Raw genomic sequence first — 15,545 nt, forward strand, 5'->3', positions numbered from 1 at the left:
CACCAAAACCGTCCTCAACAAGCCCTTGTCTTCGACTCCTTGCCTATGAGACCTTGTCCTCGCTTTGGGATGCAACACCAAGCCACATTTCTCGGGCCCTTTGGATTGCAACCCTTAAGAATGAACTCACACTTAGAGAAAGAAGAAGATGATGGAACTTTGTTCCTTAAAGATATCACAGAGAAAGGAAGAGAACCTAGGAATGTAGTCGCTTCCACCATGATTGCCTCGATGGTGATTGTGGGGAGAAAAATACCATGGATTACATCTTTGCTTCCTCAATACTATTGGACTCCCCTCTTTGCTCAACATCCCACTTAGAAGGGGAATCTTGGAGACAAATGGAGCCTTAGTGCCATTTATGCTTAAAAGGACTCTACCCACTCGTTCCTCCAAACTAGACCTACTCCCATTATATTCAACACAATGCTGGCCCAACTTTTAGCCTATCTGAAGATTGAAGGTTCCCATTGTCCATCCCTATCAATGGGCCTTTCTTGGCTTGGCCCATTACACTATCCATTTCTTTCTCACATTGGGCCTCTTCCAAGACAACCCCCTCAAACCCACCTTGAAGCATACCAACTTCTTAAGTCCTTCCACCAGCCTCCATCCTCTCCCTTTAGGCCTCCATTAAGCATTCTTGGCCTAAAATTTCAACCCCCACCCTCCATGCACTACAAGCCTACACCCCTTGTTTGATCCACCTAAAAGACCCTTTCTAAAGCTAACACAAGCCATCACATCCTTGCCTTTACTCCTTCAATCTAAAGAAGACATGTCCCATGTCCGCCCATCTTTGACATATATGGTTCCCCCACTCTCACTTTAGCTTGTGACACCCTCAACATCTCCTCGTTCTTCCAATCGGCTACAACTAACCTTGGAGCTACCTGGGAGAATCCATGGTGGGACTTCCCACCAAAGTTGGATTGCAAAGCATGATATGCTTATCACTAACTGTAATGTCCTGAATGTCTTCCTTCCATTGATTTCACCAAAACTCTTGTCCATTGCAAATTGCGTTGTTGGGTGATATCTTCGTCTATTGTCACAAATCAATTGCAACTATCCTTTAGCTTTCTATATGACTCCCGACACCATAAATGCAGTGGAAGTACCACAACTCTTACTCACCCTTCCTTTGTAAATGCTTGGCTTCAAAAACACCCTAGTTTTGGAACTCATTTGTCCAAATGCAAGAGCTTGTTCTCATACCTCCTTAGACCTTTGACAAACACCAACTCCACATTATAAGCTTCTTCAAAATAAGAAAAAAAAGATGAAAGCACCCATAGCAAAGATAACCTCATACCACCTTTCAGATGTTAGTTCTTAGCAATGCACCTCTTCAAATCAGGCAAATCTGAAATGAAGTTAGGAAACTGCCCTATCTTCTCACTAAGAATTGCTTTAGTATCTCGTCCCTATGTTGCACTTCCTTAACTCCTAGTTGAATCCACACTGTGTCCACTACTCCATGAGTTTTCCATTGCATCTACGAAGTACCTTTTCTTAGGCATTAATTACTTGATGCAACCCTACAAGGGTCTCTTAGACACTAGTGCACTTCTTGAGACCTTAGGGGAGGAGGCCACTCCAAGATCCTGAAGCTTCTTGGCAAGAATGGACAACACTAGGGACACCCCTTTCTTATGGGAAATCAGAGTGAACCTCTTGGTCTTAATAGAGCTAATCAAATATTGAATAAACCTCTTTGCCTCATTAGAGCTCCAATTTGTAAGACCTTCCTCCTCCATACCATACCTTACAGAACTTCTTTCCATCTTTCTCCCTATAGTAAGGTTCCACACCTTCCAATAACCAGGATAAACTAACCTCATTGAATCTAATTTAGCTAGAGAAGCCACTGCCCCTCTCCAAGATTTTTCAACTCAAGCATCCATTTACCTCAACAACAATTTGAAAGACTTTGAACGAACTCCGAACCAGCTGTTCCCTCCTTTCACTATTCCCATTGTAGCCAATATGAGATTCCTAGACCAGGATGACAAGAATCAATTGCCAATTCTTAGTGGATTATATTTGGCTTGATGATGAAATGCATATGTTAGACTAAATTTTAAGGTGTGAGATTTTCCCTTGAGAGAGGGAGAGTTTGTGGAGGAAGATCATTCTTGGAAAATTTGGGGAGGTGGAGGGGGTTTGGACTACTAGAGGGGTGAGAGATCCTTTTAGGATGAGCCTTTGGAAAGACATTAGGAAAGGGTGGGAAGAGTTTTAATATCTGAATAGGAAATGGTAGACATACAATATTCTGGTGGGACAGTTGGGTAAGGGAGTTTAAGTTGAAAGATGTTTACCTTACACTTTTCAGAATAGTATCCCACAAAAAAGCTATAGTTGCACACTGAAGGGAAAGGGAAGGGAGAATAGGTGACTGTTGGGAGGTTCAATTTAGAAGACCCTTCCAATATTGGGAGTTAAATGAGGTGACTTGTTTTTTAGAGCACATTTTTCTGTTAAAAGCATGAATGAAAATGTTAGAATATATCAGTGATATATCATCAAAATTTCAGATATCAGCAGCCTTCGACAGATATGTGGGGCAAATATTTTGATGGTGCAATATTTCCACAAAATCGGCAATTTTTTGTTGACTTATTGTTGATAGAGTGATGTTTTCCCAATATTTCAGGTCATATGTCGATTAATTGGTGACATCATTGATTTTGACTTTCTAATTTTTTCCAAAATTTCTTGTTGAGCCCAATTCTCAGCCCATTTTGGCCACTGCATGTCCAGCCCAGCATAGCTCCATGTGCTTGACACAAGAGAGCACTCCTTAGGTTAAATACCCCTTTTGGGTTTTATTATATTCCGATGTGGGGTTGCATCAACCTTGAAAAACTTAAATTTTAAGTGCTTGTGGAGGCAAGGGTTTGATCCCAATACCTCACTCTTGAAAAGGAATGGTCGTGCCACCCAACCAACTTTCTTTTTGATGTTTAATAGACATATGTTTATATATATATATATTACATTATAAACATTGTATAGATAAATATCCTAATACTTGTATATTTATATTATAAATATTTCATACACACACACACACACACACATATTTTTTTTTTTTGATAGATAAACAACCAAATATATTAGAAAAGGCTAAAAAGCCACACGTATACAGGGAGTATACTGAACAGCCCTACACAAGGCTAGAAAAAACAAAAAAGGGGAAAAAAAACCCCACCCATCCTCACCCACCCTCAAGTGGTTCCAAGCCACTCCAAAAAACCTAAAAGAGAGTATGTTTCGTCACCATTGTACGCCCTAGCCCAACTCCACAAATTACATACAAAAGAATTCTTGAATTTCTGAATATCTAAAGACCCTCCCCTGAAAGCTAACCTATTCCTTTCCTTCCAAACCGTCCAAAATATGCACACCGGAATGGAATTCCATATCTTCTTTCTTTTTTTCCCCACAAAAGAACCCCTCCAACTAAGTAACACCTCTATAACCGACTCTGGGAACACCCATTGAACTCCAAAAATGGCAAGGGTAATCTCCCAAATAGTTTTAGTCACTGTACAATGTAAGAGGATGTGATTCGCACTTTCCTCTTCATAGTCGCATAGGAAGCACCGGTTTGGGAGCTGCCACCCCCTTCTCTGAAGCTTATCCAAAGTAAGGATCTTCCCCCACGAGGCTTCCCAAGCAAAAAAAGACACTTTTGTTGGAACCTTATCCATCCAAATGCGCCTATACGGGAAAACCCCAGCTGAAGAGCCGCTCAAAATTTTGTAGGCCCCCTTAGCCCCATAAACTCCATTGCCTTCCCATTTCCATCTCACTGAGTCCTCTTCAAGAGAAGTCCTAAAGTCCTTCAACAGATTCAGCATATCTCCTATCTGCTCCATCTCCCAGTCATTGAGGTCTCTAGCCAACCTGAGATTCCAACCTCCTTGACCCATGCTAGAGTCCCACACTTCACAAATTTTGGCATTCTTGTGACCCGCCAAGGTAAACAACTGCGGATAAGATTGAGCAAGCGCCTCATTGCCACACCACTTATCCGTCTAGAACAAAACTCTATTCCCCTTCCCAACCTTAAAATCAATGTTCTCCCAGCACCAATCCACCTCCTTCATGATGTCCTTCCACAACCCCACCCCAAAAGGCCCACACACTTCCTTTGTCTTCCACCCACATCCCTCTTGACCGTATTTCACCCCTATCACAGTTTTCCAAAGGTTATCCTTCTCATAGGCATATCTCCAAACCCATTTTCCCAACAAGGCTTTGTTCAACAAGTCTATCTTTCGGATGCCTAAACCACCCTCCTCCTTAGGGCTGCAGACCACCTTCCAATTTATCAAGTGAGCTTTCCCTTCCAAGCATCCTCCCCCCCACAAGAAGTCTCTTTGAATTCTTTCAATCCTTTTTGCCACAGCCTTAGGAATGCGAATAAGGGAAAGAAGATAGATGGGTATGCTGGCCAAAGTGCTCTTGATGAGAGTAATTCTTCTCCCCTTCGAAATATACTTGCCTTTTCCACTGGGCTAATCTTCTTCTCATTCTCTCTTCCACCCCATCCCAAGAAGAAGAGGTTTTATGGTGGGCTCCAAGGGGCAGCCCCAAGTAAACAGTGGGTAAAGCCCCCAATCTGCATCCTAGCTCAGCCGCCAACTCCTCCAGCTCATCCACTTCCTCCACCGGAATTAGGACACTCTTAGCCAGGTTAATTCTGAGGCCGGAGGCCGCCTCAAACCAAGCCAATATCCAGCTAAGATTGGCAAGTTGCTCTCTTCTAGCTTCGCAAAAGATGAGAGTGTCGTCAGCGAAAAGCAGATGAAAGACAGCCAGCTCTTCCCCTCCTCTCCCCCTCAGTCTACAGCCTGAAATGAAGCCACCCTCACTAGCCCGTCTTACAAGAGTGCTAAACACTTCCATACCCAAGACAAAGAGGTAAGGAGAGAGGGGGTCTCCTTGCCTCAACCCCTTTGAATTCGAAAAGAACCCAGCTGGAACCCCATTGATTAATATGGAGAATTTGGCAGTAGAAATACACCACCACATCCAATCCCTCCAGCGAGACCCAAAGCCCATCTTCCGAAGAACCTTCATAAGAAACTTCCAGTTGATGCTATCATAGGCTTTTTCAATGTCCAACTTGCAAATTAACCCTTTCTCTTTTCTTTTCTTCCAATAATCTATCACCTCATTAGCTACTAAAGAAGCATCCAAAATCTGTCTCCCTCTCACAAAGGCATTTTGGTCAACAGAAACCACCCTATCCAGCACTTTCTTTAGCCTATTGGCTAGGACTTTGGCTAAGAGTTTATACAAACCCCCAAGCAAGCTGATTGGCCTGAAGTCCCTCAAGTCTTCAGCTCCTCCTTTCTTAGGAATAAGGACCAAAAAAGTAGTATTGAGAGACTTAGCAAAGGACCCATGCTCAAAGAACTCCTTAAACATTTCCACCACCTCCTCCTTCACAAAATCCCAACACTCTTGCCAAAAGGCCACTGAAAAGCCATCCGGGCCAGGAGCTTTGTCACCCCCCATCTCCATCAAAGCAGAATGGATTTCCTCCACAGAGAAAGGCACCTCCAGACCATCAGCCTCCCTAGAACTAAGTTGTTTGAACTGCAACCCCTCAATATCCGCTCTCCACCCCTGCTCTTCTGAGAGTAATTTCTGGAATTCATTCACTATCCCGTCCCTCACCGCTTGATCCTCGGTCAACAGCTCCCCATTAATCATAATCCTGTCCATGGAGTTATTCCTACGGTGGGCATTTGCCATACGGTGGAAGTAACCCGTATTCCTATCCCCTTCCTTAAGCCACAGCTCCCTAGATTTCTGCCTCCAATGAACCTCTTCCAAAAGCACCCAATGATGGAAGGCATCCTTGGCTTGTTTTTTCTGCTCAGCTTTAGCTAAAGTCAAGGTCCTTTCACTCTCCACTCCATCCCAATACTCCAACTGCTGGAGGGCAGAATTTTTGTTGACTTCCAGCCTTCCAAACACCTCCCTATTCCAAACTTTAATGTTGTGCTTCAAAACCTTCATCTTATAAGCCAATCTGAAACTGACCCTTCCTCTCACCTCAATCCCTTGCCACCATCCCCGGAGAAGATCAATGAACCCGTCCACTTTCAGCCACATATTCTCGAATCTAAACGGAGTGGGTCCTCTCCTTATCCTCCCACCCATCAGCAAGATAGGAAAATGATCGGAAGTGGGTCTATGCATTCTGCATTGGGCTACCCCACAAAACATATCTAGCCACTGTTGAGTCACCAAAAACCTATCTAGTCTAGCCCAGGATTGATTATTCCTGCCCCCATTCCAAGTGGCAATACCCCCTTGCATTGGGAGATCAATGAGTTCTAAATCGTCAACTATTTGGGCAAAACTTCTCATGGCACCAGACAACCTTCCCTGTCTGCTCCTTTCCCGCTGGGATAATATGACATTGAAGTCCCCCCTTAAGCACCAGGGATCTTCCCACAAGCCTCTGATTGCCCCTAGGTCTTCCCACAGACAATCTCTATCCTCTTTGGAGAAGGGCCCATACACCCCTGTAAAGATCCAGGACATCCCATCTTCCACATTCCTAAACCTACAGGAGACTGAGAACCTTCCTACCTCCGTCTCCATCACCTCCAAAGACCTTTTGTCCCAACACACCAGAATCCCTCCCGCAGAGCCCAAGGCGTCTAAAGCCACCCAATTAGACCACCTTCCAGAACCCAAACTTCTTACCAAACCCTCCGACAAAGTTTGAAATTTGGTCTCCTGAATACAAAACAGGTCCACCCTTTGACTTCTTATAACTGCCTTAATAACCCTTCTTTTGGAGCTATCATTGGCTCCACGAACATTCCAGCTAATGATTCTTAGCTTCATTTACTTCCGTAATTTGGCACCCCCTTACTTTCACTTCACCATTTTGCTTTTTCCCCTTTTCATAGTTGATGGAACACTCCAATCTCTTCAATTCTCTCTCAAATTTGGATTTCTCCAGAAAGGTTTTGCTGTGGACACTTTCCCTTCTTTTACGAATTTTCACCAAGAATTCCATAATGTCCTTTTCCAGACCTTCTGTTGAAAACCCCAAAAAATTACTAAACTTGGCCAGATCACTCTTCTCCCAGCTTAGCTCCCCTCCTGCCTTATTACCAATTGGCACTATTTGATCGGAGTCCAACCCTTTTCCAATAACATCAATTCTGTCCTTGCTGGCCTCCACCAAATCCCAGCATTCGACAAGCTCACTCACAGGTGGCTCCATGCCCATGAGCATTTGAAGCGGATTCTCATCCTCGTCACGCTTCTCTCCGAGTCCAGAAAGGTCGCAATACTCCCCCACTGGAGTCCGACCGAAGAAAGAAAGAGGGGAAGAGGGAAGCACAGGGATCAAGCAATCGGACTGGACTATAACATACCTCGACGCTTCCTTCACCAGGGCAAGGTCAGTCTTCGATCGCTCTAAGGGGGGGAGCTCTGCCTCACCCAGCCATCGCATCCCATCCTTCTCCCAAACCAGGGACATATCAGAGAGTGGGCTTCCCGCGTGGCTTGGGCCGCAACTCTGGGCCTCAGCAAGGTGGTCACTGGGCTCCTTCTCAGCTACCAGTCCCGCCTCCACCGTGGGCCTCCAAGCCTCGATCCGTCTATTTTCCTTTGGCCCAAGAGAGGCCACAGAGGAGGAGGACTGATTAAAGCCCTCAGTCCCACAAGGCCTCATCAGAGAGCCCAGCCCAACCTGTCCACTCTGCACGCTCTCTGTTCCCTGGGGCTTTAACTGCAACCCATAAGGCCCACGAGAGCACTCCATGGGGCGCCCCGACCCGGAGGTCAGTCTTCGCGTCCCATCCGCCGACTGCATCTGCACCTCTGGCCTCGAACCCCCTTTGGCCTCCTTCACGCGCTTGCCCTCGCGTGAATGGGCCTCACCCTCTACCTCACCCTCTGTTACAACCGATTTCCCTTTCCCTCCCGTCAGCGACACGCTCAGCATCGGCCTGGTCTCCCACCACAGGGTTAGGGAGTAACACATATTTCCCACCCATATTTCCACCATATTAGGAGTCTTCTCCTCGATCCTCCTTACCCGGATTCTTGCCCACTGAAGCTCCTCCATCCTCTCTGTTTTAACATCCATGCCCAAAAAACCCCCGCATGCCTCTCCTACCTTGCTCAAGATGTCCCGATTCCATAGAGAGATGGGAAGACCCACTATCCTTACCCATGCTTCTCTTACTTTCTCTTCCTCCATTAAGCATCCCGACCTTGGGCTCCATTTCTCCAGTCGAATGACGAAGCCTCCAACCGAAATTTCCGCCATATCTAGGGCTTTCTCAGCTTCTGATAACAGCCCAAATTCCAACAATGCCTTGCCATCTTCCAATTTGGCCAAGCCTAAATTGCCCTTTAGCCCCCATAATTTTGACATTTGGGTCCCCCAACTTCTTAAATCTTCCCCCCTTCCTCTCGTTGAGTTCCAGCACCCGACAAGACAGTGGGCTAGCTTCTCCAAATTCACACATAATGCACTGTTGTCCACACGCACCCTAGCCACCTCTTCTCCGATGCTGTGGTTCTGCTTTACCACCTCCGCAAAGGACTTTCCCTTCAAAGGTGACCAAAAAATTTCCTTATCCTTCTGTCTCACTTGCCGGCCTGAGATAGACTCCATCTCACGCAACGCCTCCACCAAGAGAGACCATCCCCTTTTTGCTCCTCTGCCCCTGGGAACAAAGATATTGAACCTCTTTTTTTCCCGATCTAAAACCCCCAGCTTAAGGAAACATCCCTCTTTGTTTTCGCCGCGCTCTAAAGAGAAAAATCTCCCATTCTCTTGCCAGCGTTTCTCCCAATGGCCAGTCCTCATGTCCTTTGAGCAGAAAACCAGGCCTTCAATGAGCGGCCCCAAACTTGCCGGCCCCAGCTTAATCCAAGAAGAGACACCTCCTTTGCTTTCCGTTATGAAAATAAATGTCCTACCCTTCTTCTTCTCTACCTCGATCTCAAAGATTTTTGACTCAACCCCAAACCTCCTTTTCCGACCCCCTACCTTGAGGTACCCCTCTGATTCCCCATTCGCGCCTTCGAACCAGCTCTCTTCACCGTCTCCTTCACTCACTCTCTCTCTAGGTCTTTCTCTCTCCTCCATTTCTCCTTTGAGACACATCTACCCTTTTTTCCACACACACACACACATATATATTACATTATAAACATTATATATATAAATATCCTAATACTTGTATATTTATATTATAAATATTTCATAAACATGTATATATAAATACATATTATGAATTATAGGTCTATATATTAATATATATTTTTTATGTATATAGATATCATAAATTAATTAGACTCAAATTATTATAAATAAATTAATTTTAATCATCATGTCTTTTGTATAACAACTAAATACAAAATAAATATAAATTAATAAATAAAATTATCAACATTTTAATAAAAAATACTTATACATATATCATTATTTCTTTTATATCATTGAATACATCCAAATTAAATAGATGTGTATAAATTATGCTTTCAAGTTATGAACATTATTGCGGAATATCACAAATTATATCAAATATATATATTAACTTCTTCAACAAAACAACCTTAATATGTCTATTATTATTATTTCTTATATCATTTTTTTGAAGCTTTTCCCAACATTTTCATGAGTTTTCATCAATTTTTGTCTCATCAATATTTTATGTCAAAATTTCCACCGATATTTCCTGATATATCTTGGTATATCCATAAAATCAAATGTCTGATATATTTGTAAAAGCTGATATTTTCACCTTGGTCAAAAGAGGGGAAAATTCAGTATTAAGTCATATTACAATTCTCTAAGGGCTGAGAATAATTTAATATTCCCAGCCAAAGAGATATGGGGATCCCGTGGTCCTCTTAGAACACATTTTTTTTTTTGGGAAGTTGTTTGGGGAAAGATCTTAACTTTAGATACGTTAATGAAAAGGGGATGGTCCATGGTAAAAAAATGTAGCTTTTTTAAAGATAGTGAAGAATCAACTAATCACATTCTGATTCATTGTGATACGACAAGAGAGCTTCGGACCTTGTTGTTAGTAGTCTTTGGTTTGGCTTGGGTGTTACCAGCTTCAGTGAGAAATCTTCTCCTAGAGTGGAAACTTAAGGGGCTAGAGAAGAAGAAAAGAGTAGTTTGGCGCTTAATTTAAATATCATAGTTGTGCCTTAAACAAGAAAAATGAAAAGGTTCTTCCTAACTCACCAGCTTCTGACTTTTCTCATGATACTTTTATGATTAATTTTTGATTGCACAACAGTTCTTTTGCTCAACAATTCCTGAACCCTATCTATCACTGAGATATTAATGAGATTTGTTAGAGCAAATGTTGAATCATCTATTCTGTGTATTTTATTTTCTTTTCCAGGCAATGAAACCAAGTTGGGTATGAGTCGGGGTATTCCTGAACCAAAACTAACAGCTGTAGATGCCATGATTGACAAGTTGACTGGAGCAATATTTGTTTTTCAAATAGTGGTTGTCATTGTTCTGGGCATAGCTGGGAATGTCTGGAAGGATACAGAAGCAGTAAAGGTCTGTCACAATTGCAACTTTGTGTTTCTTAGTTGAATTTGTTGGATAAATACTTATACGTTCTTTGATGGGAAACATGTGTATTTCTCTTAGCAGTTATAATTTGGCCTTGATGAACTATTTAAAATTTTCATATCCCTTAATTTAAAAATTGCATTTTAATCTTGTACTCTAAAAGAGGAAACTTACTTGCTAATGCTAGCAGGCATTTTATAGCCACTGCTTTTGTTCAGGGTAATTATTGCATGTTGATCCAATCTTTCATATGCCTTTTTTGCTCACAAAGTAATTTACTTCAAAACTTGTTTGGCACATTGCAGACTTTCTTTCACATCAACACACCATGTTTGAAAAGGGAATTTTATCAGTTTAGGCTACATTTGTTTTGAAAGAAAGAAATCAGGAAATGTTATTAGTCAATACTGTTTGATGGATCTGCAAATCTTTATGATTGTAAGTTGCCAAATTGATAAAATTTTCTAACATGAGCTGATGAACAGTATCTCCTTTATGTTCCTGGAAAATGGCATCCCAGAAAATAAGGAAAGGCAGCTATTTATTTCAAACTGGGGGTTTTACAATATCATGCCCTGGATGTTCATCTTCCCTGCATCAAATGGAGCCTTAATTTGGTATTTCAAGTTTAGATTTGTTTAAAGGGGTCTCCTTTTCTGACTTACATGGGGCTGACCATCCAAAAAATAGTAGCTGCCCTGTATATCGTAAATTTACCTATTTTATTGCAGTTGTTTGGATCGAGCAATTGTGCTATTCTTTTCTCTAAATTTTCTTTATTGTGAGTTTGATTGAATATTCTTTATGATTACTAGTGCATTTCATAGGAATGTCCAAAATCAGTCTGTCTTGTCCTTGGAGATGTAATATTAGTGAAGTTTTACGCTTCTTAAATTACTTGTTAAGCGTTTCTCTATTATCTAATTTTTTCCCTCCTAATTCATACCCGTTCCTCTTTTGTAGCAATGGTATGTTCTATACCCAAAGAAAGGTCCATGGTATGAGCTATTGGTCATTCCTCTACGGTTTGAGCTTCTTTGTTCAATTATGATCCCCATATCTATAAAGGTAAAGATTAGCATGGCTTGCAATCCTTTTTCCTTTCACCTACATTTTCATTGTTTTAATTTTACATGGTTATCTTGAGACAGGTATCTTTGGATCTTGTGAAGAGCTTATATGCAAAGTTTATTGATTGGGATAACCAGATGATTGACCAAGAAACAAGTACTCCATCCCATGCAACAAAGTAAGAAAAGTAGATTCTAGCCATCATTTCTGCACTTATAATCTTAAGCACTGACAAGGTACAACCATCAAGTTATCTTGCATATATATTTAAGCTGTGTTTGTTGTATTTGGCAGTACGGCAATAAGTGAGGACTTGGGGCAGGTTGAGTATATTTTGACTGATAAAACTGGAACTCTTACTGAGAATATAATGATCTTTAGAAGATGCTGTATTGGTGGCATTTTCTATGGAAATGAGAGTGGGGATGCTCTGAAAGGTTTGATTTTCTTTTTAACTCAAGATTTTCTATTGTTGTGTTAGATCCACAATTAATCCTATGGATCCTTAGGATTGGCATATTCTTTTATATCTTTTAGTTTCGGCCATATATTGAGCCAAGTAGGTATTAGTCGTGTATTCTTTCATGCTACCTTGCCTTTCTCTTACATATGCGCCTTTTGTATTTTACACTTCTTTCTAACTGTCTTGATGTGTGTAACAGAATCTGAACTGGGCTTTAAACAATTATAATTGACTAAAATTTTATAGTTGAGTCACCTTTTATGCATTCTATAGGTGTTACCTTTTGTGCCTTTGCTAGTTGCATCAGTTATCTGAATTCTAGCCCTGAAGAGTAGGCTTGATGTTTCAGATGTTAGCAAGGCTGCTAAGAGCATGTCTTTTTGTGTTAAGAATGAGCTTTCATTTTATTTCCTGCACTTTGTGGCATGAATCTTGTGACATGACATGCTTACATTAGAGTCCCATTGTGGAACCCACTTCAGAACTTTCAAGTTAAAAAAAATTAAAGTTGATCAAGCACATTCATCAAAGTGAGAGGGGAGTTTGGTTACCTTTTCTAGAAAACTGAGATTTCTTTGATTACGACATGCACGCCAAACCAAAATCTTGATGAGGTTGAAGTCTTCTGGGTTGGGTCCTGTACATCTGTTAGGTGTGCATCTCCATGATTGCACCGAAGGGTAAGGAATGGAGAACTCACAGCAAATAAAAGAGGGCATCCTGTTGTAGCCTTTTTCTCCTGAAATTAGTACTATATCTAATGCATGCCTACCCATGATATTTTCATCCAAGTAATGCAAACTAGACCATGAATACTTACCCTTTTAAAATGTATGTCTTGATTTTCTTCAAATTGGCTTCCAATTTTTAATACTTTATGTCAGTCCTAAACAGAAAGTGAGACTATATTCAGGAAAAAAAATAGATCAAGAGTGGCTTTATTGCATATTAAGTTTTGATTTTCTTATTTTGGCTACACTGTTAGAGTATATATATAGACACACAAAGACAGTTCTCTAATTTCCAGAAGTTGAAAAATATGTAAGCTTGAATAAGAAAGATTGAAGAAGAATGTGGTCATCTTCCTGTGAGATAAATGAGTGGATACAGATCTCATAGTTGTATAGATTTACTTGTACTTTGGAGGTTCCTACTTTCTTTTTGTGTAGTTTTTGGAGGATTTCTCATCCTTCTATTGTACTTATTTTTACTTACCTTAATATACTATACTATCGTTTCCCATTAAATAAATAAATAAATGAGTGGATACTGCCCAAATTAAATAAGCCTTGTTATGAGTTTCAAAAAATATTCTGGACCCAGGAAGGGTCATATTATATCTGCCATTCCTGAGCTTATTGCATGTATTCCACGTGTTTGTCAAATGCCTAACTGCTACTGTTATTTAGTATTTCAGCCTTGCTTCTCATTCTTAAATTCCTTGAGCTTAATACCACAGGAAAATTTCTTATCCAAATTTCAAAACCTTACGCTTTAATTTTTTTTGATTTGCCCGCATTGGGACTTGAACCTGGAACCTCCCACAAACCCTCCCCATCCTATAAGACCTTATGTTTTATAGGATTAAAAACAATTGTAACTACCTACTTGGTACAAATGTTGGTAATTTGAATTATGAGCTTGTGTTTTGTTAACCTGCAACATGAGGCATGTTTTATGTTGAATTTTTAATTATGAACTTTTTCCTTCATTGCTGCTTTTATTCACATAAATTTTTTTCGGCTATATCTCAAGGATCTTCTTTAGATTGCAAAAGATGCATATGGTATATACCTTGGCACATCAAATATTGTTTTCCCTGATGCGCAGATGTGGAGCTGCTGAATGCTGTTTCCAGTGGCTCTCCTGATGTTATTCAATTTCTTACAGTTATGGCATTATGTAATACAGTTATACCTGTGAAAAGGTGATTCTAGCATTTCTTTTACTCCTTAATTTCTTACTCAGATCTTGGAATTTACCTATAAGCCAAAAACATGGACAACGTCCCACTTTAACTATACTTGCTATGAGGCCTTATGCCATGACTCCTAATTTTTTTTTCTTCCTTCTCTTTTATTATCTGTAGCAAAACTGGAGCAATCTCATACAAGGCACAATCTCAAGATGAGGATGCTCTTGTTCAGGCTGCTGCTCGCTTGCACATGGTTTTTGTCAATAAGAATGCAAATACTCTTGGTAGAAGTTATCTTCTTTTGGCTGTTGTACAAAGCATGGCTCTAATAGTGGAGATGATGATATGTCTTCCTCTAATTTGATGTATTGCAGAAATCAACTTCAACGCTTCAATAATTCAGTATGAAGTATTGGACACTCTGGAGTTCACTTCTGATAGGAAAAGGATGTCAGTTGTGGTGAAAGATTGCCAGAATGGAAAGATTTTCCTTTTGTCAAAAGGAGCAGATGAAGCCATTATACCTTATGCATGTGCTGGTAACTCTTTTTCTTCGGTCTTCAAACACATCAAATGGTCAACGCTTACACATATATATCATAAAAGTTTTTTTCCTTGATAATCCATTTTTGTGGATCAGTTCTGCAAGAAATACTGGTCATTCAATCCAGTGAAACACGTCCATTTGGTTAGTACAAGTGAATTTTCACTTGTACTATCACATCACCTTTTTGACATTTGTTTATATTTGGCTGGTAAAAAAATCACCCACATTTGATGAAGAGTAGAAGGCATGAATTTTTGTTAATTTTAATTAACATATGAGCCACCTACATGTGAGATCAGAATCCATGGTGAACAGGATTTTGATTGTTTCTGATTAGGATGACTCAAACCACTAATAACTCTGACATACCATGATGCATGATCAATCTGAACTAGGTTTTTCTAGGTAAAAACACTACAGTGTAGTTGCATGGGCATTCTAGCTGTTGAAGGTTTGGTAAGAAACTGATTCAAAGGGTTTCCAAGGTTGTGTAACGGGGAGAGTGGTCATCTCTTGAGTGGGCCAGCGATTAAGATTATCTGGTGCTAGGGTGCCCTCATAAGGGGTATTTAAGATATTTTTGGGAGTCAAGGAGTAATTGCTGTATGATTCTCTAGAGGGGAACTGGGAGGTGGTCATCCAAGCCAAGCAAGGGGGTTTGACGGAGGAGGTATTTTGAGGAGATCAAATACCCACTGGACGTTGCAGATTCTTTTTGTTGGTCATAAAGAATGACCACTTGTGTATCAGAGGATATTTCAATGTCGTCAGATTCCCTAGGGAAAGGAGGAACTGTTTAAGATGCTTAGCAATGTTACCTATCAGAAAAAAAAAAAAAAATGATGCTTAGCAATGTCGAGGCACTTTTCAGAGATCATAGAGGAGCTTCATTTGAGGGACTCCCTCTGGCTGGTGGTCTTTTTACATGGAGTGTTGGGTTAAA

The 15,545-nt window shown here is 40.9% G+C and overlaps 1 protein-coding gene across 3 annotated transcripts in view; it reads left to right on the forward strand.

The window, feature by feature from the left end:
* The window catches only part of LOC100252404 (phospholipid-transporting ATPase 2), a 57,145-nt gene that overhangs the window by 17,072 nt on the left and 24,528 nt on the right, over positions 1-15,545 (forward strand). For all 3 annotated transcript variants that reach the window (XR_009467196.1, XM_002276079.5, XM_019223616.2), the window contains 7 exons: positions 10,425-10,591; positions 11,570-11,674; positions 11,758-11,855; positions 11,972-12,114; positions 13,971-14,067; positions 14,230-14,339; positions 14,430-14,594. Coding sequence is in view for 2 of the 3 variants with exons in the window: in XM_002276079.5 (XP_002276115.1) it covers positions 10,425-10,591; positions 11,570-11,674; positions 11,758-11,855; positions 11,972-12,114; positions 13,971-14,067; positions 14,230-14,339; positions 14,430-14,594 (885 nt within the window). In the remaining variant the exon portion in view is untranslated. The remainder of the gene's footprint in view (positions 1-10,424; positions 10,592-11,569; positions 11,675-11,757; positions 11,856-11,971; positions 12,115-13,970; positions 14,068-14,229; positions 14,340-14,429; positions 14,595-15,545) is intronic.

The sequence above is a fragment of the Vitis vinifera genome, chromosome 12 (assembly GCF_030704535.1).
Source record: "Vitis vinifera cultivar Pinot Noir 40024 chromosome 12, ASM3070453v1".
NCBI lineage: Eukaryota > Viridiplantae > Streptophyta > Magnoliopsida > Vitales > Vitaceae > Vitis > Vitis vinifera.